Here is a 25000-nt window from a genome sequence, read left to right as displayed (position 1 = left end):
CTGTAACTGTTCTGTGGCATGTTTAGTTTAAATGTCATTGATAGCTCAGGGATGGAAACAAGACTCCTATTCCATAGCAGATTCATGCACTCTAGGTTTTAATACAAGCTCGATTAGCCACGGTATCGGTAGCAAACTCAGGCGAGTGTTATTAAACTCATGGAGCAAACTGCTGTACAACAGGTCTTAGTTCCATCTCTGGAGTTCTTTTAGAGATAGAAATAAATTATAATGTCTGATATGAGGGTCCCGATCAAATTTGGAAAGTGCCACAGGATGTGAAGATTCTGTAAGGTTTTCAGAATTGTCCTGGGTTACATGTCCTCTCAATCCATTCCTACTAACATGTAAGCAGTGAACAGCAGCGTGTGATTGGTACTGTTTCAGGCTCTGGAAGTGATCCGGCAGCTGAAGGAGTCCATGCAGATTCAGCGTGCACACATGAGGCTGCGGTTCATGCTGCCAGTGAAGGAGGGGAAGAAACTGAAGGAGAAACTCAAACCACTCATCAAAGTGATCGAAAGCGAAGAATTCGATGAGCAGCTGGAAATGGTTAGAGACTACAGATACTTTATTTTGTTATTAGGATCATCTTTCATGAGTTTTCATGTGAATTTAGTGTCCACACAAAAAAAGATGAGTGACAGTGGCACTGACCAAAGCCCAGCATGTTGCTCGTCTTCACCAGTAGCGCCTAAAATCTGACCTGAAGAACTTTTGCCATTCAGTTCTGGGCTTCTGGAGATACAGCCATTTGTCACTAAACCAATTTAGTTTGTAACCTTAAACAGACTCTAATCCAGCTTTCCTAAGATGAAAATAAATGAAAAGCTAGCGATTTAGCCAATTGTAATCTTGTAAAAACTTCTTTTTTTTAAACTCTAATAAGCATCATTTTAGGAGGAAGAGTGATTCTGATGTTGTGATTCTAAAATCATTCAAAATATTTTCAGTAATAAATTTCGTTCCAACAGTATTTCTATCGTTCCTGTTGCATACCATCGTGGTGATTTTGTCCTGTAAAGAATGGTTTAACCTTCCTGATTTGCTCCTGCAGGTGTGTCTGATTGACCCCGGCTGTTTCAGGGAGGTTGACGAGCTGATCCGCTGTGAAACGAAGGGGAAAGGCACGTTGGAGGTGCTCAGTCTGAAAGATGTGGAGGAAGGGGAGGAGAAGTTTGAGTGAATGGCAATCCACCAGCCTGCATGCTTCCCCACCCTACAGCTGCTATACAAAACTTGTGCTCTCATTAAAAAGGAAACCTTATATATGGACGGAAATGTTTTATTGCTGTGTTGAACACAAAAAAATCCTCATTCCATTGTTAACAAAGTTGGCTTCCCAGTGTTGCGCCATAAAACGTATTGAAGTATTTTTTGTAGAAGTACAGTCTGTATTTCTAATAGCACTTACCCATCACTCATACTTCGTGATCACTGGCAATCACCATTCTCCTATACATTTCAGTAAGGGTTTTGCACAGCTCACGTGATCCTCTTATCTGAAATGTATTGATTTGTTGTAAGTCAAAGTGCAGCAAGTATGGGTGAACAGATGGTCTTAGACTGCAAAACTACACTGAGGATATAGGATCAACTTGTTGCCACTTTTCCCCATTTGCTTTATGCTTCCTTCTGATGTATTATTATTAGTGGAGGTAATACAAACACTAGAATGGTAGAATGACTTGAATGGTAATGCAGACCTATTAAGTGGATGCTGTAGACGATGCAGTGCGGAAACGTGTAGTTTCATGCAAATGGAAACCTGCAGTTCATAAGTTTTTATTTCAATTAATACCGTTCATATTACTTATTATTTAAAAAGAAAAAAATGCCAAAATGTATTTCTTTTGTAAATCTCACTGCTCTTAAATAAAACATGATGACACAAAACCCTGTATTTGTAGAAGTGAAGTGTTGGGAAACATTGCCGTTTCACTTGTGCCAAAAAATGTTTTTGCAGTATCTGACACAAATCACAAAGTCCGTGCTTTTCCCTCGAAGCTCATTTTTTATTTAATAATAAAACATACGAACATGGTAGGATACAAGATGGCATTAAATCAGTCAAAACAATATAGATAATACCCAACCCTCAAACCATAAACAAGAGGAAATAACACCTTTAAATAAATATTTACTCACACTCCAACACCTAGCTAGCACAGGCATAGTCGTCGTGGTCATTATCTTACTACTGAATAAGCTGTACTATCTTTAAGGCAATGTTTCATTTGCTGTGGATTTAAAGCGCGCAAACTACTTTGAAAAGTCTTGTAAACGGTACTAAACGAACATGGAAATATACATGAATCTCAAGCTGTACAGAGGAAGAACAATATTCATGCAGAACTTGAGGTTGTGCTGATTAATCTGCAGGGACATCAAGGATGCTGATATGGGTGTAGTGTGATGATCATTCATTAAAACATGAATATGTATCTTAATCACATAAAAGCTACAGTATGTATAAAGAAATGCAACGTGTTACCACGCGCGCTTGTAAAAAATAGTATAACAACACAGTGACATTTCCTGAAGGCTGGCTTGATAAAAGAAGTTCAATGCTATGCCCTTCCAGGTCTCCTTTGAAATTCACCAGTTGTTACCCATGATATGTTGGAGAAAGTTGTTGCAATCACTTTGGTAGACATTTCCATTAATGTAAAAGCTGCTATATTAAGGAAACCCCCTTACTTTATGACATTGCTTGCAGTCTGTGTATAGAAAGGTGCACCGCATTATAAACAATTAAAAAACGACTGCATCAAAATAAACTAATACTAAGAAACGCGTACAAAAATCCAATCTTATTGAAGCATTAAAAGCTGTGAAAGCCCTTTTCACATATGCTGGTATATACCACCCCAAGGATTCTTACTGTAGTACGAGAAAAGATTCGACCCGCAAATAGCATCTAACGCTCTTTACTGTCATTTAACAGTAACGATGTCTTGTTATTGGACAGTATCACATTTCACACTACTTGAACAATAAAATGTGTTTTATTTGTTTAGCATTACTTTATTTTACAAGATTTTTGGAGACAACAATTGGTCCTATTCACAAATGGAATGATCTGATGACCCTCAGCCTCCTGTTAGACTTGTGAGCTTGAGTTGTTAATGAAAAAAACTAGATTTCCCTCTATCAACAATGAGCTGAATCCAGCAGCATGGTACACAAACCATGCATTTAATATGGTAACAACTAATTTTCAATACAGAAGTACATACCGTCTAAGAGTAAGGTTCCTTGGGCTACAGCATAGACTGCATTATGAAGAGGTATTTTGGGGATTGGTCTTCATTTAGTATATTACAGTAGCCATTAAAGAACTACTTTGGGAAATGCGGACTGGAAAGATATAAGCGCCAATTTAATAGCAAAGTTTAAAACAGACTGTAGTGACTGATGTGTAACATACATACACAAAGGCCAGAAGCAGCAGTTAATATGGTCACACAAAGGCAAATCAATAACCCTTTAAAATAATAGTAAACAATTATGCGTTTAAACTTACTTCAAATCATGAAGTACTGAAAATATTTAATAACTGCACATAAAAAAATGGTATTGTTACGTACTGCATCAAAATCCTAAATGTAATGAACTGTGTTTAAAAAATAGTGTATTGAAAATTATATTGTAGTGTTTTAACTCAAATAATGTCAAAGTAAATCATAAAATGGAAAGTGCTACTAGAATTAATTACAAACTTGGAAGCGTATTTTGTGGTTGAACAAATATGCATATAAATTAATAGGCACTGTCAGAACAATAGAGAAATATAGGAGTATTTTATGCATTGCTCGTAAAACCGGCATTATAAATTCAATAAACTATTGCTGTAGATGTTAAATGGATAGTTTGATCTCACTACCTATTTACCTAAGTAATACACTTCCCTGGTTAGTTTAGGAGGTCACAGAAGTTAAAATCATAATGGCACTAGACAAATTACAAAGCAGGAGTGTATTCTGCAACGTGTCTTCAAACGGATATGTGCAGTTAGCAGATGAACGGCATTTTGAAACTGTTTGCATGAACAGAATATCAAATTCATTTTTTAACATTTGCATTTGCTGTTACAGTTCACACCAAAACAAATTTGAACAGCATCAGTTTAACGATGGGTTTGAACAGTTATTCACACCGACCCATTTGCCAGCGCAATGTTCCCGTTGTTGTCTATAGTCTGCACCCTTACTGGGATAAACTTCACAAAATGAGGCAAACTCCAGCGGTGTCCAAACCCAAGTCTTGCTGGGGTCATTTGGCCTGCAAAGGCTATTAAAATGCATGCATTATTAGACCTTTCATGTGTACAAATGGATCCTTACGTTATACTTTACTGCACTTGACATGTGTTCTCCAGGTAATATCGTGATGCAGCGTGTTCCTTGAGTCTTAATAATCTGCAATAAGTCGTTATCATTAGACCTCCTCCAGGAAGGCCATCTGAGTCATAAGAGAAGAATTGCGCTGAAAGACAAAAGAGAAAATATGAACTACCACCATGTAAACAAAAACACTACTGACTGATTCTTGCCACACAAAAATTCTGATCCAGTTGGGAGCAGCAGTTTGTTATTTTTCTATGCGTTGTGGTAGAGGAAGAATAGGACTGCATTTTTAACATACCGACGTAACACCTCCAACCCTGCGTATTAAAGCCAACAGATGTTCCTACAGCCAATCATACTGGTCAACCAAAGTCCTATGACTGTTTCTCTGTATCTTTTGATTCCATCTGTCTTATTGTGGTTCTTTGATGTCATGTGGCATGAAAGCCCAGTTTAAAAACTTGGATTTGGAAAGTATGATACAAGGGAAAGAAACAAAACAGAAAGCCTATAAGCAGCCCGCCCCCAGCTGCAGGTTATCTTTTATAGGTGTGCTCTGAAAAACTAGGCCGCTAAATCTGTCATTACAAGCGGGAGAATTGCACAGGAAGCAGCAGGAAGGAAGGAAAATAAAGGTTAGAGCTTTGCTGAACGCACATCCCTTGAATAGTGCCAACACCACAGATGCAAGCAATACCAGGCTTTAGCCAAAGGACAGCATGGATTTACTGCTGCAGCAGTCACTTCAAATTGCTTGAAGGCAGTTAATACACCACAGCCTGCGAATGGGCACCAAGACAGTCACATTTTCCTTCCTGATGTAAATTGACAGGTCCTGGCTTCAAGGGTTATTCCTTTGAAATAAACCAAACGAATGTAACTGCTAAAACTCATTATACAAAATAAAGTGGACATGAAGCACCTTTTCAATCTTGCAATAGTATAGCCGTCCTAGCTTTTACCAGGTCAATTTTAAAAGCAGTCAAAATAAATAATATCCACAGTATAATAGCCTCAGAAAGTTTTTAATAAAAAGTGTGCATATTATATAAAAAGTTCACTAAAAAAATCTATTAAGAGAACCTGATTAATATCTATTCTAAAAAGAAAAGAAAAAAAACACATTTATCAAATTCCATTTTTTTTTTTTTTTTTTTTTTTTACCATACTATGGTACTTGAGCTTAAAAACACAAGAAAATGTACAAATGAGATGCAGCCACTGGACCATCACTGCTCACCTGGTTCCTAGTAGCTGGCTGATCTCAAACTTTATCAAGATGGATAGGTTATCCATTCCAAACCCTCACCTCTGATTTAACTCTTACCAACCGTGTCCTCTGGCCCTGGTTTCTGTGCTGCTCTTAAAGTATTGTTAAATGTAAAGTAAATCAAAAATACTTCTTAAAGAAATCAGTGTGTGACTGGAGCAGGCTGCAGTGCATTCACCAACGTGCTGCTTAAACCAGCAGCTCATATCTGCAGCAGGTTGCATGGGAGCACATTCTTGCAGCAGCCAATGGTTGTTGCAGAGCTGAACAGAGCATGGCTTTTCACCTCGGTATGATTTTTTCCATAATCTCCCCTGGGGTTTTCAAATGTAGATAACTTCTGAATCATAGTGCCCGACCTACAGTCAAAGCAACACATTGGTACACAATGATTACATACCTTACACAACAAAAGGAATCAAAATCATTAACATTTGTATGTGTTTTAAATCAGCATCAACAAAATGAGGGGTGGAAAAAAGTCAAAGCAAAACTAGATTTTAGCATAAATTTGTTGCCGTCATTTTGAGAACATATTTAGCATCCTGTATAAAGATCTACCTACATACAGGTAAAATTGAAAACTTTGTAGATAAATACTGAACAATGTAGAGACATATATTTAAAGAAATATGATTCAGTGTATTAAACAGATTAGTAATGGGACAACTATTCATAAAATCGAACAGTGCTTGAAATGTAATCAGTGGCAAAAATGACCATGTTCATATTCATTCAGGTAAGAGAATGTATAAAAAACTGCATCGACAAGATATCATGCAAAGAAAACCAATGCATAAATGAGGACTGGAATAAACAGCACACTTTCTACTGTACAGATGAATGTCTTTCTACTTTCTTTGATGTTTGTCCAGCACTAGGATAAACAGCATAGGAAAAGAGCTAAATCCATTTTTTATGCCAATGTAAAATTCAAGTAGCAACCAAATTCTTATTTCATCGAGTGTGTTCCTGGGTCTGCAATGTCCCAGCAAACAAGCTTCACAAGCAATCCAAATGAATCTCTTTGACACGGGGGGTGGGGGTTTCAGCGCTCAGGCTCGGCCCCAGCACTTACGTTACTGAGTGGGGGGTAAGCCCTGGCCTCCCCTCCGCGGAGAGGGAACATCCCTGCCTGCTGCTCCTCAAGCTTCAGGGATTCGATTTCCGTCTTCAGCTCCTTCAACTGATCCTGGAGGTTTTTACTCTTCTCCACGTACTCCAATCTGCAGCAGAGAAAACATCATGTAGCTATTTTAAAAACCACCTTTATTAAAACGCATGTTCTGTTCAGGTGGGAGGTTTGCTCAGCACAGTAGATCGACTCCCCTGTTTCAGTCTGTTATACAGATGATCTTTGCTTCCACCGCTTTTACGACCAGCTAACAGAAGATGTATTTAAGTCTTAATATACAGGGTTTCCCAGAAGTCAGGCACTATAGGCAATATCATGTATTTTGTCAATTAGAGTGTTCTCTGCTAAACATCTACGCCCCACATCAAAATAAACTTGTTTCCATTTGCTTAAAGGCATTTCACACCTGAAAGAAAGAGGCAACCGATATTTACAAGTATACCTTTGATGCCTGTACTCTATTTTACGTGCCTGGTTTGTTTTCTTGAATTCTCTCAGCCTAATAAAAGCAGCCCCCCTGGCGATTGTTCAAGTACCTTTCTCGCTCAATTTCCATCGACAGCCTCTTCATGTCTGTGTCCTTGAAGTCTATCTTGACGGTTCCACTGTCCAGGTTCAGGTCTTCACCATCAAGGGGCAGAGGATGGCAATTGTAGGCTGCAATTAGCTACAGCGAGAACAAGGAGAACACTTAGGCTAAGCTGCACAGACAATCCAAATTCAAGTACTGAAGTTTCCATTTGCCTTTTTAACAAGCATTTGCTTAAAAATATCTGATTGAAAATCAAACAAAATCAACTGTGCACATGCAATTTTTAAGGAGAAATAACTTTTAATTCTGGAATTAAAAAGAAAGTACTTCAAACATGATAGGCCTGGTTACAGCAGTTTAACTGTAGTGCAAACGGGACAGTGGATACATACAGGATAGGTGGATTTAGTTATCTCCAGCAGCTTCTGTTTGGCTCTGCGTTCTGCATCTTTAGCCTCACTCAGGTCTTGCTTTAAATGATCTGATTCTTTTGACCTGAAAGAATGTAGAAACAGAGTGCAGGGTTGTTTTTAAGTTAATTCATTAATACTTTTTTTATTTTTTTTTAAGACAAAACGTAACTTAAGAGTTTGTTTGTTTGAGTTTAAAACTGTAAACTAGGCAACACATTTTCACAAAATTGTCATAAATGGCCACAGCAGACATTGGATCAGCAACCAATTTCCTAATTGAATATCAGACAGCTAATGATCAACAATAATCAATGCACTGAGAACACTTTACTATTAATTATTATTCAAAAGCAAAAAAATAAATTGTATGCACTTAACTGAAAACATGCTAGGCATATTCTATATGAGGATCCAAATAAGGCATCAGCATGATTAGTAAAACTAAAGAATGCTGAACTGAGGCCAGCAAAATAAAAGTCATGCCGATAAATAAATCGACTGACTGTTACATCACAATGGTTGAATCACAAAAGAGCAACATTAGCCACAGAAAAAAGTCTTGGTAATGCATTTCTGAAAGCAGCTGTAGTCAGTGTAATGTACCTTCGCTCTGACTCCTCCACCAGCTTCACTGCAAGCAGCTCTGCCTCTCTCATCTTCTGCTCCATGAGGCGCCTCTCCTCCTTGGTCTTCAGGGCCGTCACCTCCAGCCGCTGCATCTCCTGCTCCGCCTCGGCTGCTTTGTGAGCCAGCAGCTTGGCCTCCTCCTCTGCGATCTGCGCCTTCTCTGCCAGCAGGTCTGCTGTCTCCTCGGAGCGGAGCTGCAGAAACAGCCCTTTTACTGACAGCGCCTACCACCCCTGCATGGTCAACCTTGTAACGGGCAAGTCATGGGCACCCATCGCTAGATTTCATTGGTCTGTTGTTGCTTGTTGGCTTTTTAAAATGAAACCACACCACTGTTCTCTCCCATAAAGGGGGTGGGGGGCTGAATTAAAGTAATTATCCGATGCCACTCTCCCATTGTTGGTTTATGGACAAATCAGTTGTCTACAGGGGGGAAAACAACATCTCAGTGGTGCGGGTCCTTTTTAGCTTTAGAACAGAGGACTGTCAGAAACATGACTATCGCTTACAATCTGATCACCGATAACAGTACGATAAATAATCACGTCTAAACAAATTAATACTAAAATCACAACACTACTGCAGACCAGAGACCAACAGAAGTTTGCAATCCTGTTATACTCTGTAAAGTGTTACCATGAAGCAATGATAAGCAGGAAACCTACCCGCGCCTCGTTGGCTATACGAGACTCGTCCTGCAGCTGAAAGAGCCGTCTCTCCATCTCTTCGTTCGCTCTCTCAGCCTCTTCTCTCAACTGTTTCTCCCGTGCCAGAATCTGACGCTCCATCTTGTTGAAGAAAAGTGGAAACACACCAGCTGCATTTACACACATTCATATTTGCTATTGGACAATGCATTATTTCCATTCAAACAAGAACAGATTCGGCAGAGCTAATTATTACCCTCCACTAGGGTTGCCACCTGTCCAGGTTTAACCTGGACAGTCCGGAAATTGGCATCTGTGTCCGGGTGGCAGGAATTAACAAGCCCGGATGCCCTAATGTCCGGGTTTAAGTGAAACGCATAAGAAACACCAACCTTCCTTTAAAATGTTCTTTTACATACATTAGTTGCTTAAACGATTTCCACTTTCAAATTAGAAATGTACTGTTTAGTACTGATCTGTACATTCTACTTTGTTCAAATGCTAGGGACAGCGAACACATCCACGTGATGTAAACAATCCAATACAGTACTGAGCTGATGTGTGATTCAAGACTTGTGGTATATTACAGTACACTGCAGTTTTGATAGACCTAGGCTGACTGAGAAATATGTCCTGGTTTGGTCTGTGGAAAAGGTGCCAACCCTACCCTTCACCCTTGCTTTCTCGAGCATTACTAGTTGGATCAACTTTTGATGGCTTTCTTACATAACTGTAAACAGAATTTCAGCACCTGAATGAAATTGGGTTGTATGTCAAATACAAAATGACATACAACTCCATTATATTCCAGTGACAAGCTATTACATGAAATGCTGATATCATCAATTTCCTTTCCTTTAGATTTCATGAGCAAAAAAAAACAAAAAAACAACAACAGTACATTTGCCATTTAGTTTTTCCAGCTACTTTCAAAGCTTTGACCCAGAGATTACTGTTGAGAGATTGGTGTGCACACTGGCTGCACACTCACAACTCATTCCCAACCCCTAACCCATTACTGTTTATCTTTGCCCATTTTGCAGGTAAATGGACAACAAACCCACCTTCTTTCTCGCCTTCTCCTCTCTAGCCTGAGCCTTCATCTGCTGAACCTCAATGCAGTCCACCTTTCTCCTCCTCATGAAGAGGTCATGGTTACCAATACACAGCTGCAGAATCTACAAGCAGACGTTTGTTAAGAATTATTACCGGCTTTCATTAATAAGTTATCCTCCTCCATGAGTCACGCAGGATCTTTCCGTCATTCCTCCCCTTTAAGTTGTTATGGTTTACCTATGATCCAAATAGTACTTTACTGGAGAATATCCGTGTTTCTCTTTAGCACGCGCTGCCATACCTACCAATTTATTTACTCTGAGTTGCGAAGAGTAGAACTTGAAAACCTCCTTCTTCTTGTCTAATGGTTTTATCGTGAACTGCAATTACAAAAGGCAATTAAAAAAACAGAATCAGCTGTGGGCTACTGCCTGCTAAACAGAATCAGCTGTGGGCTACTGCCTGCTAAACAGAATCAGCTGTGGGCTACTGCCTGCTAAACAGAATCAGCTGTGGGCTACTGCCTGCTAAACAGAATCAGCTGTGGGCTACTGCCTGCTAAACAGAATCAGCTGTGGACTACTGCCTGCTAAACAGAATCAGCTGTGGGCTAAACTGCCTGCTAAACAGAATGTGGGCTACTGCCTGCTAAACAGAATCAGCTGTGGGCTACTGCCTGCTAAACAGAATCAGCTGTGGGCTACTGCCTGCTAAACAGAATCAGCTGTGGGCTACTGCCTGCTAAACAGAATCAGCTGTGGGCTACTGCCTGCTAAACAGAATCAGCTGTGGGCTACTGCCTGCTAAACAGAATCAGCTGTGGGCTACTGCCTGCTAAACAGAATCAGCTGTGGGCTACTGCCTGCTAAACAGAATCAGCTGTGGGCTACTGCCTGCTAAACAGAATCAGCTGTGGACTACTGCCTGCTAAACAGAATCAGCTGTGGACTACTGCCTGCTAAACAGAATCAGCTGTGGACTACTGCCTGCTAAACAGAATCAGCTGTGGGCTACTGCCTGCTAAACAGAATCAGCTGTGGGCTACTGCCTGCTAAACAGAATCAGCTGTGGGCTACTGCCTGCTAAACAGAATCAGCTGTGGGCTACTGCCTGCTAAACAGAATCAGCTGTGGACTACTGCCTGCTAAACAGAATCAGCTGTGGGCTACTGCCTGCTAAACAGAATCAGCTGTGGGCTACTGCCTGCTAAACAGAATCAGCTGTGGGCTACTGCCTGCTAAACAGAATCAGCTGTGGACTACTGCCTGCTAAACAGAATCAGCTGTGGGCTACTACCTACTAAACAAATTTGGCAGTCACTGCATTCATCACATTGCTATTGCATTGGTGTGAGACTGAGTACACTGAATATGGCCCTAGGTATAATAAGCCCTATATTAATAGTATTTCCATTATGTGGTGCTCAGACGCGCATGCCTCCTACCTCTTTCTCGCTGTAGGAAATGTTTCTAATTCCACTCCATGGAAATGATTTGTTGGGGCTCAGTTTGTTGTTGGGGCTGTAAATGTGAAGCCCTTGGGCATCAACTCCAAGCAACAGCTCGGTGTCCTTTTTATTTTGCTGCGGTGGTCGAAAAACAAAACACACAAAAAAAAAAAAAAAAAAAAAACACAAAAGGATGAAACATTCGTCTCCCAGACCAAGTCATTTCATGATTTAATTGTGCGGCACCCAGGGCATTCTGGAAAGTCACTGGCATTCATCTGTATGTTTATACAAGCTGAAGAAGGAGACTCACTGTAATGGAAAAGTAGCTGACTCCATACATTTCAAGATCTTGTGCAATCTTTAAATAGTCCATTTCAGCTTCATCCCTTAAACAAAAAAAAATTAAAGAATGCCATTACCCCTTTTCCCAGTTAAGCCTGACCCAATTGAATCTATGTCAATAATTTCCCCTTGACTTCAACAAACAACCCTACCACAGAATAAAATCCAAACCAAAAGACATTTACACTCAAACTTTGAACTTGTGCCATTTGAGCTAAATCCAAGGTTACGATGATATTTTCTCAATTACTCAAAACGTTATTAGCAATGACAAATAAACATTTGATTTAGGAGCTTGAAAGACATTTCTTCCTGGTGGTATAACTACATTCTAATAATACTCTTTAAAAGCATGGTGTATCTGAGCCGATGAAAGCAGACTAAATTAAAGTACAATGGTGTTTAGGGTTACCTTGCAATGCCTCTGTGTTCAGCATACCAAGCAGTTATTTTTTCTTCCCACATGTCTGCTGTCATCTGATACTGCATTAAAACCTACACCAAATCAACAAGGAGACAATGTCTTCCAATAAGCAAGGTGGAGCCAATTTACCAAAAAAAGCAGCCCAACCCTGTATACAAAACTTAAATGTACTTCATGTTTTGTTTATTCTATAGTGATTCTTAGATAACATCACAATAACATAGCAGAATATTCACAATCGACACCTGACACACAGCGTTACATTACACAACAGGATAGTCAGTAAATCCTGTGTTTTGCTTACTTACTCTTTTGGGCAAAAGCTCATCTTGTGCCAGAAATCCCAGTTTGTGAAAATTTGGGTCATAATCTCCATACTGAAACAGAAACAAACAAAAAAAAAAAAACACCAATCAGTTATCAAAGTAGAGTTTGCCTTTTAAATATTGGAACAACACTGTGATGAGTAAGGAAGCTAGAAACAGATCTATAAAAGTAGGACCTGAATAGTCTGGAGTTTTACAAGTGCTGTATACTCAAAGTCTGCATAAATGATTTGTGAAGAGACAAACCTTTGCTTGAACAGCATAGGATGCCAATAGCACACAGGCTTCAGGGGAGCAGTAGATTTCTTCATCCAATATCTGCTTCTTCACCTATAAAACAGTATACAGTAGATATGGGTCATTTTCAACACATCAGATATTTTCAACAATGAGATACATCACAAAGATACAACAGATAAGACAGGCATGTAGTACCTAACAAATCAATATATATATATATATATATATATATATATATATATATATATATATATATATAAAGCTATCGAACAGGGCTTATTAAAACAATTTATTTTACAAATAAAGATTACCATAGGGAGTACCATGTTCAGCATTCATTTTGCAAGCCTGTCTGTGCAGACATTAAATGTCATAGCTGCAGGTTGATTTGTGGTTACCCGACAAGCCTGAAATCATCAATAAAGGGTAAAGAGTCTGAGTCCATTGAAGACATTTGCAATTACCATCAAGACCTTAAACAAGACTGACGTGTTCCCTGGAGCAGTGCTTTTTATTGTCACGCTCTTCATGTTACCAGCAATGGTGTGGTATTCAAGGTCTGGGAAGTATTGAGGGGACATACAAGACAGCGCAAACACCTTAGAAAATACAGACATTTAGGACATAATTATAAGACCCACTTGCACCAGGTCTGAGGTGGGAATGAGGGCAATTTTAGGGAAGAGTCTCCTGGAAACAATTCCTACCTGCAGGAAGAAGAGGTGCTGTGTGATTTCCTGCACTAGCTCCTCCTCCACTTTCTCTGGGAAAAACTTAGCCAGGAAGTGAAATGTGATTGGATCTTCTTTCGGAACCTCTTGGTCCAATACCTGAGGGGGAGAAAAACAAATAAACGACGACCCCCTTTGTGGTTGCTTAGCCTTTCTGTGGCAGTGAAACGGCGGAATGCTTAATAAAATTGTGCACGCACCCTTTTCTCCATCTTGAGCCACGCATAAGTATCCTTTACTATGTACCGTAGCCCAAAGAACCAGGTCTCCCTTAATCCTACAGTCCGGCACACCAGATCAAACAGATCTTTCCCTTTCCATTTCACCTGCAAAGAGAAACCTATCAGCAATACAGCAACAATGCAGAGGATCATTAAAAGTAAAAAGCTAGGGGGCATTTTTTGTGATCTGTATGTACAAAGGTGCAGTCTCCTCTGCATTGTGGTCTATTTTGCTATAGACACATGCCTGTCTACATTGCATGTATGCCTAGGGAGGGGAGAGCTTTTGGTTTTTGTAAGGGGCGTTCCTGGGAACATAATGTAACCTAACAGCATTTGTTCTCTATTTGGAATGCAAAGTTAGGCTGAACTATTTCATCATTGCTTTTGACTTTTTTTTTTTTTTTATTTGAAGAACACAAGTTTGTAAGCTTCTTGCCAGGGCAGCTGTGATGCTACTATATAGCTGCGGAAAATACTCTTTGATACCGAGCCAAGACGGATCTAAAGAAAAAACTGGGCGGAATTCATTACTACTTCACTCCACAGAAAAAACTAATTGTGCAAAAGGATAAGCAAATTGCGATATAGTAGACCAAAGACATTCAGCGAATATCCCATTCATATTTATTCTTTACAGAAAAAAATATCAATGCTAAAATATTCCCTTTGACATAGTAGAAGGTATAGTAGAAGGATACATGTATGTAAAGTCTGTTGTAGTAGAAAATCTAGTGTGTACATAAAGGTCGAATTGATTTATTTGCTGCCATTAGTTTTGCAATTTTAGTTACATTTGCAATCCTGTTCAGGGGATGTGAGGCTTGTATTTACACAGTACATTAAAGTTAAAATACATGCATTTGTTGAAAAAATGCTTTTATAAACAATGCATCACCGGAATAAATACTTTTTTGGGGGGTCACTTGACGTCGGACTCTTTGGACTTCAGCCAGAGACGTTCCCTATAGTGCTGTGCAGAAGAGGTTTCCCACCATCAATCAATCAGAGGCTGACTTCCCTTTAACACTAAACTCTTTATTAAATCGACAGCAGGGTCCTGCCAGGAGCAATAAGACTCTGGCCAAGCATCTCCAGTGAAAAACGAAAAACAGATGTGCGGCTCTGTTAAGATATTGCAAAGAAACAGAGCTGTGTGGACAGCAGAAGAATTACTGTGAATTGTGTGACCCAAGCCAGACCTGGCAAAACTTCTCTCCAAAGATGAATCAATGAAGTCTAACAAACTACAGGCAAAGAATATAGCAAGGATAACACTTAAAAGTCAAAGTCCACAGTTAAAATCTGTTCAATGGCCTGGTTCGTTGATTCACTGACAGCTAACCAAGTGGTACATTGGTTAATCTAAAATAATAATCTCAAAAGATCCACCAGTAGTTTGCATAGTCTCAACAAACATAAATAATACCAAATTGTGCAGGAGATGGACAAACACTTGTCGATCAAACAAACCCCACAGTGATGTAAATAGTCAGCTGTCCACAAATAACACCTTTTCACTTTTAAAGTGAGGATTCTTCCTGAAGACTGTCCCATCACAGAATAAATTTAATTGTGGCTTGCTTGAAACAAACCTGGGTACAGACATTTGCCTCGCTGTGACTTTTAAAAAAAAAAAGGACGGTAAAGGATATCTTCTGTATTCTGATGCCATTCTTTGTAAACAGGGATACTATGCATGTGTTTATTATTGGGAGGATTTTTAAAAAACACCTACTTGGACACATGTTAATATTTCCTACAAGGGTTTGTTTACACAGCCCTCTAAATGAAAACAGGTGTCCTAAATATACAAGCTCCTGGTCTTCAAATTCTTAAGACGACTTACCAATTTACTTACTGCCATCGAAACTTTCAAATACCTCTTTCCACTGGAGAATGCATTGATAAATATGCTCTTCAGAAAGATAAACAAAATGAAAAAAACCTACCTCGCAGCTAAATTCCATCTCTGCGTCCATGGTGACAACTTTGACTTTAAAAGTCTTTGGTTGTTTCTTCTTTAAACCCATAATCGACATCTTTGCTGTGAGAAGTGGAAGCCCTGTAGAAAATTCATATTTGTTGTTACCTTTTGAGTTTAGTGTGGAAGGCTACTTGAAGATATTTACTCCCTGGCAAACTATGATAGGTTACAAAAATGCTGCTGAGCTTATAAATTGGTTTAGGCACTTTCTTTGACTATGTTGTTGTTGTTGTTTTTTATATTACACGTCAATAAAGACAAACACATTTTAACTAAGAAATCTATAAGGCAGCCCGATTTTTAAAAACCCAGTTCGCGATACTGCTTTCACTACCGGTGTACGAACAGAAAGTGGTACATGTAACTATTTAACGTTAGAAAATGGTACCCTCAATGCTGTGATTGACTACTGCGAAATTACTATAAACAAGACAAAATGTAGTTCACCCACAAAATCGGGTATCAGTTAGTCGCATACATTTGTTCAATTGTGAAAACATATATATTAAAAATAACTTTAAGGGCCAAACAGTACATCTTTCATAAATTAGATGTGCTACTTTACGCAGCTTCAAAAATCTGTGTTACTAGCAAACTCGAGTAAAAATAAATCAGAACAATTAAACACCGACTGTTAAATTATATTGTCCTCTGTTCTATATTACATTACAGTACACATTATAAAGTTATTCTGTTCTAGTAGCTCTACATTGTTGCCAAAACAGAAGCATGACTATTTTGAAATGTACCTATATATATTTTTAAATGTGTTCGTTATTGTATTTCTTCGATTGATAAGCCTATTTGCCTTTTTCTTTTTTTAATGTGTTGTTACCATATGTAATATTATTAGACAGACAAATTACATTTTCAACAAAGTTAATGTTTTCTAAGGCATAGCAAAAATAGCATTTTACGGAGATAAATTACTTGTCTTACCTTTAAACGGTACGAGACCAAACAAAGGCCGAATCCCCGATGTAAAGTTGGATCAAAGACGGCTGTGCGAGGAGGGTGTGTTGGAAGAACACGAACTAGTATCCAGCTCTCACGAGGAAATCGGTCTGATTTAAAATAAATCGATCCAGAAACTAACCAAACCTTTCCCAAGGCTCCATTGCTGAAATTACGAAAAATAAATAAACAGTCAAGCTTTCAAAATTGTATTTTCAAAGACTTCTAAAAAGTACAGTCGCAGCATTTGATTGGGAGGCAACAGGAGTTGCTTTGTTTGTTTGACTCTACAGGTGAGGCAATGAATAGCAGGATATCACAGACCCAACACTGCAGCAAAACCTACAGCTGTTGTAAGTCTTGCTACTGTTACAGGTATAACTGACTATATTTTACTTGTAAATTATAATAAAAATAATGCCATAGCTTCAGAACAACTGGACAAACTCTAGCTGGTGCAGAAAGAATGGCCAATGTAAAATTACTACATTATTTTTAAAGGAATTTGGCGGTGCCTTCGATAATATCACCTAGATACATCTCAATTTTCCAGCAGTCTGAATATATTGTGTTGTTTTTAATCTGGTATCCGCCTCTAATGCATTCAACGTATTTATTAACACCTCTCTTTGTTGTTTGAATTTATTGCATTCCAAAATATGTTGTACAGTTTCCAGCCTTTGACAATCCATCTGCATGTTTCCCTATTCTAAACAGATGCTGACTCAGTGCCGTGTGTCCAGTTCTCAATCTCTTTATTATAGTTTCTTCCACCTTGTTCAGTTCCTCTCTAAATATTTCACTCCCTAATAACCTTTGGCTGTATCACAATAAAACCTTCCCTTGGGATTGTGTTCCCGTTGATTTTGCCATAATTCCATGATTTTTTTTTTTTTGTTTAGTTATTGCATTGATTTCTGTCTGGCACAGAGGGACTACCATACCCACTTCCTTTCTCCATAAAATCCACCTGTTCATTATCTAGCACCCCAGAATGACTTGCTGTCCGCGCTAATATAATATCCATGTCTCTGATCTCACATGCGTTTAATGCTATTATAATATCACCTGTAATCTTCTGCAGTAAATATAAGTAGGTGGTCACTTCATCTTTCCATTGTACAAAACTCTATCTCAGGTATAGATTTTTTCCCTACACCTAATCCGATCCTTAATGAACAACAGTGTAATATTTGGATTTGTGCTGCGATTCTAACAAATCATGCAATTTACGTTATTTTACACCAGTACGTGTTGAGTCTGCACTGCACGCAGTATTGCACACAAGGCAGGATTCATCAGCAGCCTTTTGCCCAAAGACACGCTTTTGCCTCTCCGTAGAAGGCTGTTTACGTCATCAGCGCGAGACAGATCAACCAAAGCGGCATGGGAGGCAAGAACTGACCTTCATTCCACTCTATTCATTATAATTCTTTATTATCTGCATTACCTGTAAAGACACTTACTGAGCAGGTAAGACATGTTGATAACGCGGCATGCTTGATATGTATTACTGTAAATAGGTTTTAGGAGAATGTATTGGGAATTCAGTGTAGCTGTACTTGTTGTGATCCAATATCCATTTTTAGAAGTGACTGTTTTTTTTTTTTCTCTTTATTTCTTAAAGGTTCAGAAATCTTCGTTATGTCTGTAAAGAGTGCGTCAGTCCATGCCAAGTGGATCGTAGGAAAGGTTATTGGTACCAAAATGCAGAAAACTGCCAAAGTCAGAGTCACCAGACTCGTTCTGGATCAATATCTTCTCAAGGTAATTGAAAGGGTTTAGGCTGCTTTATATATATCCAACTGAATGCCTCCAGTTTAGTTTCAATGATAGTAAATGGCACAGTACTATAGAGAGGTCTAATTTAATAAAACACCTAAGACCTCTTAATATGACCTATAACAACAGTATAGAGATTGAAAAATAGATTTTATTTTTAATATTGTCTGGTTGTGATTCTCATTGGGCAGCTCAGGGATGGAAATGAAACCGTATAGCAGTTTGATCCATTCCTCGTTTTACAGTGAGTTTAATAGCACATGCCTGAACTTATTAGCTATGCACTGGGGCTAATACAGCTTGTATTAAAGCCTGGAGTGGATGAAACTGCTATGGAACTCATTTGACTCCCTGCAGCCTCACAGTCTATGACTGTTTTTTTTTTCCTTGCAGTATTACAACAAAAGGAAGACCTACTTTGCACATGACCCACTTGAACAGTGCACTGTAGGAGATGTTGTTCTTTTAAAAGCTCTACCAGAAAGGCGGGCAAAACATGTAACCCACGAACTGGCTGAAGTTGTGTATAAAGTAGGAAACGTCATAGATCCTCTGACAGGGAAGCAGGTTGCTGGAAGCTTGTTCCGAGAACCTCTCACAGACTCGATGGAGAATCCTGCTGGATCTTTAACAGAGAAGCTACAGGAATTAAACATCACAGCTGCAACCAGTGAAACCCTACAGAGACCCTCTGAAGTCTAAATTGCTTCTGAAAATTAACTCTTTTTGTACTCTGTGTAAACTCAATATTTTCTGTGTATTCTGTTTAATAAAAATAAATGTTATATTGCCAAATCTTTTTTTTGTACTATTAAATACAGTGAATCATGAACCACTGCAACATTGTATTTCTACATGTTCAATGTTCAAGGGCTCTCAAACAATGACGGTTAATATAGATAACATTTGCATAAGGAATACATTTTGTTATGGAAGCAATAACACTAATTCATGCGCCTACTTCTATTGCAATGACACCTAACCATACCATTCTGTGTTGCATTGCTGATACTGTACAGCAGACTCTATTACCCTGTGCATGCAACATAACTGCAGTCATTAAAACCACGTGTTTTCACTTCGTTCAATCATGCACTAACTGCATCATTTTGGTATAGCGTATTAGTTCCATCTAGCCTTATATGCATTTTAGATTCAAATAGCAAAACGTTAACGTTGTAAATTGGCTTTATTGGGAATTATTAAGAATGAAGTCGGCAAAGGAACTAATATGTCACACGTTCAGTTGTGACGTGTATAAATCCTGGAGCAGTTTGCTATTAGTAGGATATTTATATGGAAGAGGCTAACTGCAACATTGGAAAGTGCACACAACAATGAGAGAGAGATAGAGAGAATGAGAATATACACCGTACTGTATGTTTTTTTTAATTCAACGCAAGAGGGCGCAGTTAACATGGAAAAAGTCAGTATTATTAGTAAGTGCAATCAGAAGATGACCGTACTGCCCCTAGCGGTTAAACTTCACCATCTCTTTCTTTTCTGAATCACGGGCAGCGCAGCTCCTCCAAAGGAAGATGGCGAACCGAGTCCTCCACAGCCTCGGCAGTGGCCTGAATCAGGCCAGAAACAGGGTCCGAGCACAAGGACTGGCTGTTTGCACAAGCAGGTCAGGTTGTGTTCCTGTAACTCATTGCAAATGCGCTGTGGCGCTTGTTTTTAAACGTTGCGGTTTATTTGTAAACCCGGATTATGTTTAGTACAGGCCGATTTGAGCAAGTATAATGTGCCTCAGTTTACCGTATTGTTTTATTGTTTACGTACAGAGTAGGGGGTTACGCTATTGCATTTGTATTTTTTTTTAAATCTGTGTATATAAAAAAAACAACGCTGTAACTCGTGCATTTGATAGATTTTTTTTTATTCGCTTGACGGTAGATTTTCAGATTTGAAAGTTTTTTGGTACCTCTAATCTGTCTGCCTGCTGTGCTAAGCTGCAGCCAATTGCAGTTCAAGGTCAGTGCCTCCCGGGTTTGTTTATAAAGCCAATGTCATAAAACAATACTCCTATTTTACTGTATATGATTTCGTTGTTTTTTTTTTTCTGTTTTATTTCTTATGCAACAACGGCTACCCTATGATATGTTTGGCTTAGTTATACAATGTGTCTGTCTAGGCTATATTGTTGCCTACAATAAAAACTGCTTAATTTGTCTTCTGATAATATTTTATAGCAAATAATGAAGGACCCTTTTGATTAAATGTTTAACTGAAGTTTATTTAAAACTAAAGTGTTCATATACAGTAAAAGCTTAATCAATGCTAATTGCAGTAAAATAATAATCTACTTGTATCCAGGCATATACAGTGGTATTGTTTTGAGTATTACTTCAAAGTTGCATACAAAATATAGCTGCTCACAAAAACTAGTAATTGCATCATAGGACCCCAGAAGTTCTTATTGCCGTGACCCATCGCAGTGATTTGTATGACAATCCTTGACAAATGTGTTGAATATCTATTCAGGGGACTGGCAGCATCCAACCACAGACAGGGTGAGGACAGCTGGTTCAAGTCCCTGTTTGTGAGGAAGGTCGATCCAAGAAAAGACGCTCATTCTAATCTTATAGCCAAGAAGGAGACGAGCAACCTCTACAAAATTCAGTGTAAGTTCAGGAAAACCGGACAACTCAAAGGGTATTGATTGGAGCTAATACTGTACAGTTATGATTTGTAACAAAAGACATGTGTTTTGCCTTTGTAGTTCATAATGTAAAGCCTGAGTGTCTGGATGCCTACAATAAGATTTGGTAAGTCATTGCTTATATCTGAAGTAAATATGCATGCATGTTTTATTTCTCCATACAGTAAAGAATTGACACTGAATTTGGAGAGTGCATCTCACTTTCTCCATGATATTTAATTAATTTATTTATTTACTCACTTCTCCATTGTGAAAGACACAGCTAACCAATAATCGGTACTAGTTGCGCTAGAATGACTGGAAATGTGGGGTCAATTTCCACACCATACAAATCCTCTACAAGACCTTGGGCTGCTGCAACCTGGTAATCTGTACAGAAATGTCTGCAGTGTCTTGCAAAGTGCTTAGCTGTACTTAAATCACTGTAGAAGTGAAATAAGTCAGCACTGTAAACCGAGCGAGTTCTGAAACCCAGGACTGGCTGCGGGGCCAGTGCAAGTTTCGAGCCCTGTTGCTGCAGTTGTATTTATTTCCTCCCCTTGTTGCTGTAGTGAAGATGTTTTGCCATCGATCCATGCTGATAAGCATTACCCCTGTGAGCTGGTGGGAACCTGGAACACGTGGTACGGAGAGCAGGACCAGGCTGGTAAGCACAGACCCAGGCTCGAGTGCTTCTGGCGGTTTTGTTATGTTGTTTTATTTAAGATAATTAAACCAATGACTAATATTGCTCCCCTTCTATAACCCTCTGATAGTTTGCATTTACTGTTTAATTGACCTGTAAAGAGTCTTAATTGCTAGTGCAAATCTGTCATGCCAGGCATAATGGCTTGCTGTTGGCAAGTCGTCTTTTTTTTCTTCGCTAGCAGCATACTCTAATGCATGTTTTTCCTGTCTGGCTTGTGGGGCTGGATTTTAAATAGTAATAATAAAGAGGGTTGGCTCAGCATTGTATCAGATGTGATACAGAAAATGGGCGTTCATCATTCTTAATGAAGGACTGTTTAAAAAGGAGGAGGGGTGGGGCAGTATAATTCTAGAGGGTTGCTCTGCATGTAAGGACTAGCCTGTGCACAAGAACCATGCTGTTTGAGATTTGGATTATTTTAATTACTTTTTCTTTTCTTTTAGTTCATCTGTGGAGGTATGATGGAGGTTATCCTGCCCTTACTGAGGTCATGAGTAAACTTAGGCAAAATAAGGTAAACTCTCTCTCTCTCCTCACTATATATAAATGTATAGGTGTGTTGAATATTGTACAGTGGATAATGCTAATGTGGAATCCAAATTCTCAGCGAAACGCACACATATGCAGTACTACTGTATATAGCAGGCCTACATAAAATGCATCCATCTGCTTGAAGTGGGTTTACAGAGACTGACAAATACACGACTGCTTAGTCAAGGAACAGTTTAGCATATACCCTCCATCTACCCACATATCCATATACAACATGTTTACACTGTGTTGCATAAAATATCCACATCCTATAGGTGTGTGTGTGTGTGTGTGTGTGTGTGTATGTATATATAATATATATATTTTTTTTTTCAGGAATTCATGGAATATCGGAATGAGAGAGGAAAGATGCTGCTGTCCCGTAAGAACCAGCTTCTGTTGGAGTTTAGTTTTTGGAACGAGCCTGTACCTCGCAAGGGCCCCAATATATATGAACTGAGAAGCTACCAGCTCAGAGTAAGTAATGTCTCTTCAACGTGCTCCTCTGCACATCGTGTAATGTATCTCGATGTGTTGCTCCAGTGTATTTGCTCTTGTGTTGCTAACAAGCTTGCCAAACAGCAACGGCGAACGTGGCGGGAGTGGATTTTAAAGATTGTAATTTTTGTGTTTTACTTTTTATTTCAGCCTGGGACAATGATTGAGTGGGGTAATTACTGGTGAGTTTTTATATGTAATTCGTAATAGACTGGTAACTTTGCTTAGTCATGTGTTAATATTGGCGTTTATGGGAACTGAACATATTACAATGTTCGCGATTAAAATGCTGCTGCTGGTATTTGAAATATTTAAAGTTAAAGAGAAGTTTTATACACTAACACCTGATTTCAGTGGCACACAGTGTTTAAATATATGGAAGGTTTGCCCTATTAAGTCTAGGAAGTTGCTGGATGTGGGTTTAGTAAAACATTTGTTAAATATGTACATGTTTTAATATCTTTAACATTTAAACATGATTGCCTCTCAACAGAATATTTTAAGGTCGAGAAGGCTAACGGGCTGTTCCAAAGGATTCATGTTTTACTGAGAAGTATTATTGGGACATAAATATCGTTCATTCAATATATATCTTTTAATTTTTGTTAATTCATTTTCTCATTCCCCAATAAGAAGGTATCCTTTTTTTTTTTTTTTTTTTTACATCGGATAATAATGTTTTCTGGCAGAATTTAAAAATGTTAGCATGAACAAATCGTTTTGGTTGTAATTCTTTTACTTTTTGTGGCCAGCCTGTATCATATACAAATTCGCCTGACACAAATGAATACATTTTTTAAATCGATGATTTCCTTAATTTTAAGCAGATTAAAGCAGCATGAAGCTTCAACCTGTGCCATGCAAGTGTTGCAAAACGAGCAGATCCACAAAGAATAACACAATCAAAATGACACTCCAGGACAGATTTACTGAGAAATAATTCCTCAGTGTTCTAAATATAGTACTTAAGATATAGCTGAAAGTGGATGTTGGTTACAAATCCAAATCAGTAGTCGTTGGCTGAACTCGTGTATTTATTTTGGTCTCGAGTTTCACCTAAGAATGTGTCTCTCTGCAGGGCTCGGGCTATTGGATACCGTCAAGAAAACAGCGAAGCAGTAGGAGGCTTCTTTTCACAAATCGGAGAACTCTACATGGTGCATCACCTATGGGGTATATACAGAACCTCATTGCCATTCACAATTACATGCTTGTGGGAACATGTTGTACTGTTGGCTGTTTTTGATTTAATGCTGTGCATTCTTTAAAGCAGTCTGATTGCTTGTGGAGGATTTCTGCACAGTATTTCATCGTCTTGTTTCGTGGTTTTCTTATTGAAGCTTACAAAGACCTGCAGTCACGGGAGGATACCAGGAATGCAGCATGGCAACAGGAGGGCTGGGATGAGTGTGTGTATTACACAGGTAGGGGCAGTGATATCGGTTACTTACTACACCCCAGCCTTTCATAACTGGTTATAAGTAACAACAACCAAGCTTATACTAAGGATATTCTATTACACATAAATTTGTGCTTAAATTCTATGTGTGGGGATGAGGTGCAATTGAATTTTGACAATCCCCCTATTGGTTTATTACTCGTACAGAATTTATAATTGCAAATATATGTTTTTCCAGTCTGCGTTTTGTTCTAAAATATTTATTAATATGTTGATGTATTTTGATTTAGTTCCTCTTATCCAGCACATGGAATCCAGGATAATGATTCCTATGAAGAGTTCTCCACTCCAGTAGACAGCTCAAGAAATCCCTGCATCCCTGCAAGAAACCGACGAAGTGGTGTGTGCTTTCGATGGCATCTGAAGCTGCTGTGATCATCGGGAGATATTTTAACAAACTGTAACTGTCAGCCCCCCCACCCATTTAAAAAAATAAAATAAAATAATAATACATGAACAGAAACACAGCACATCTAACTTTAAAAGATGTTAGACTGGAACTCCTCCACACTCCATATTAGATATCTTCAGAATGAATTTGTGGCAAAACAATATAAAACGCAACATTCCAGTTTTTAAGAATACTTTGGTTTCTGTTGATCTTCCAACCTTTCTAATCAGCCATTCATTTTCTCATGAACCTGTACATGGGTACTGTCTAAAGGGTAGTTAA

At 38.7% G+C, this 25000-nt stretch overlaps 4 protein-coding genes across 5 annotated transcripts; 3 read left to right on the top strand and 1 right to left on the bottom strand.

The window, feature by feature from the left end:
• Positions 1–375: 375 nt before the first annotated feature.
• Positions 376–1896, top strand: LOC121305063 (ribosome maturation protein SBDS-like; the record flags this gene model as incomplete). The annotated part of the gene is made up of 2 exons (XM_041236590.1): positions 376–552; positions 1058–1896. Coding segments are annotated over 2 exons (306 nt in total), but the record flags the coding sequence as incomplete, so codon positions are not given.
• A 1468-nt stretch (positions 1897–3364) lies between these two features.
• Positions 3365–17009, bottom strand: nf2b (neurofibromin 2b (merlin)). 2 transcript variants are annotated; one of them, XM_041236555.1, is made up of 18 exons: positions 16690–17009; positions 15716–15828; positions 13743–13868; positions 13519–13641; positions 12818–12901; positions 12554–12622; positions 12234–12316; positions 11790–11865; positions 11474–11611; positions 10335–10409; positions 10038–10151; positions 8992–9114; positions 8303–8520; positions 7679–7781; positions 7291–7421; positions 6698–6845; positions 5906–5978; positions 3365–4488 (listed from the first exon to the last, which is right to left on the bottom strand). In XM_041236555.1, exons 2-17 carry the CDS (start codon positions 15803–15805, stop codon positions 5943–5945), a joined length of 1737 nt encoding a protein of 578 aa, XP_041092489.1. In that variant the 5' UTR covers positions 15806–15828; positions 16690–17009; the 3' UTR covers positions 3365–4488; positions 5906–5942. The 2 variants fall into 2 exon arrangements, with proteins under 2 accessions (XP_041092489.1, XP_041092488.1); XM_041236554.1 differs by lacking the exon at positions 5906–5978.
• A 1052-nt stretch (positions 17010–18061) lies between these two features.
• On the top strand, positions 18062–19275 carry mrps17 (mitochondrial ribosomal protein S17). Its single transcript, XM_041236643.1, has 3 exons — positions 18062–18177; positions 18332–18471; positions 18880–19275. Exons 2-3 carry the CDS (start codon positions 18349–18351, stop codon positions 19186–19188), a joined length of 432 nt encoding a protein of 143 aa, XP_041092577.1. The 5' UTR covers positions 18062–18177; positions 18332–18348; the 3' UTR covers positions 19189–19275.
• Positions 19276–19985: 710 nt separating this feature from the next.
• LOC121305120 (protein NipSnap homolog 2-like) lies at positions 19986–24994 on the top strand. Its single transcript, XM_041236665.1, has 10 exons — positions 19986–20116; positions 20974–21113; positions 21212–21257; positions 21703–21797; positions 22283–22353; positions 22707–22847; positions 23019–23050; positions 23947–24041; positions 24209–24292; positions 24558–24994. The coding sequence occupies exons 1-10, from the start codon at positions 20025–20027 to the stop codon at positions 24620–24622; spliced, it is 861 nt and encodes a 286-aa protein (XP_041092599.1). The 5' UTR covers positions 19986–20024; the 3' UTR covers positions 24623–24994.
• Positions 24995–25000: the final 6 nt, after the last annotated feature.

The sequence above is a fragment of the Polyodon spathula genome, chromosome 41, assembly GCF_017654505.1.
Source record: "Polyodon spathula isolate WHYD16114869_AA chromosome 41, ASM1765450v1, whole genome shotgun sequence".
Lineage (NCBI taxonomy): Eukaryota > Metazoa > Chordata > Actinopteri > Acipenseriformes > Polyodontidae > Polyodon > Polyodon spathula.
Note: the sequence above shows the minus strand (reverse complement) of the source record. Positions and strands in the feature narration are given on the sequence as shown.

Bases quoted from the DNA above. Each gene is read 5' to 3' on its own strand.
- nf2b (XM_041236554.1), bottom strand. From the start codon at position 15,805: ATGTCGATTATGGGTTTAAAGAAGAAACAACCAAAGACTTTTAAAGTC. The intron at 13,642-13,742 runs GTGCGTGCACAA...TCTCCCCCTCAG, and splicing joins GGCTCAAGATGGAGAAAAGG to GTATTGGACCAAGAGGTTCC. The intron at 12,317-12,553 runs GTAAGTAAGCAA...GATTTGGTGTAG, and splicing joins ATGAGCTTTTGCCCAAAAGA to GTTTTAATGCAGTATCAGAT.
- LOC121305120 (XM_041236665.1), top strand. From the start codon at position 20,025: ATGGCGAACCGAGTCCTCCACAGCCTCGGCAGTGGCCTGAATCAGGCC. The intron at 22,354-22,706 runs GTAAACTCTCTC...TTTTTTTTTCAG, and splicing joins GTAAACTTAGGCAAAATAAG to GAATTCATGGAATATCGGAA. The intron at 24,042-24,208 runs GTATATACAGAA...TTCTTATTGAAG, and splicing joins CATGGTGCATCACCTATGGG to CTTACAAAGACCTGCAGTCA.
- mrps17 (XM_041236643.1), top strand. From the start codon at position 18,349: ATGTCTGTAAAGAGTGCGTCAGTCCATGCCAAGTGGATCGTAGGAAAG. The intron at 18,472-18,879 runs GTAATTGAAAGG...TTTTCCTTGCAG, and splicing joins TGGATCAATATCTTCTCAAG to TATTACAACAAAAGGAAGAC.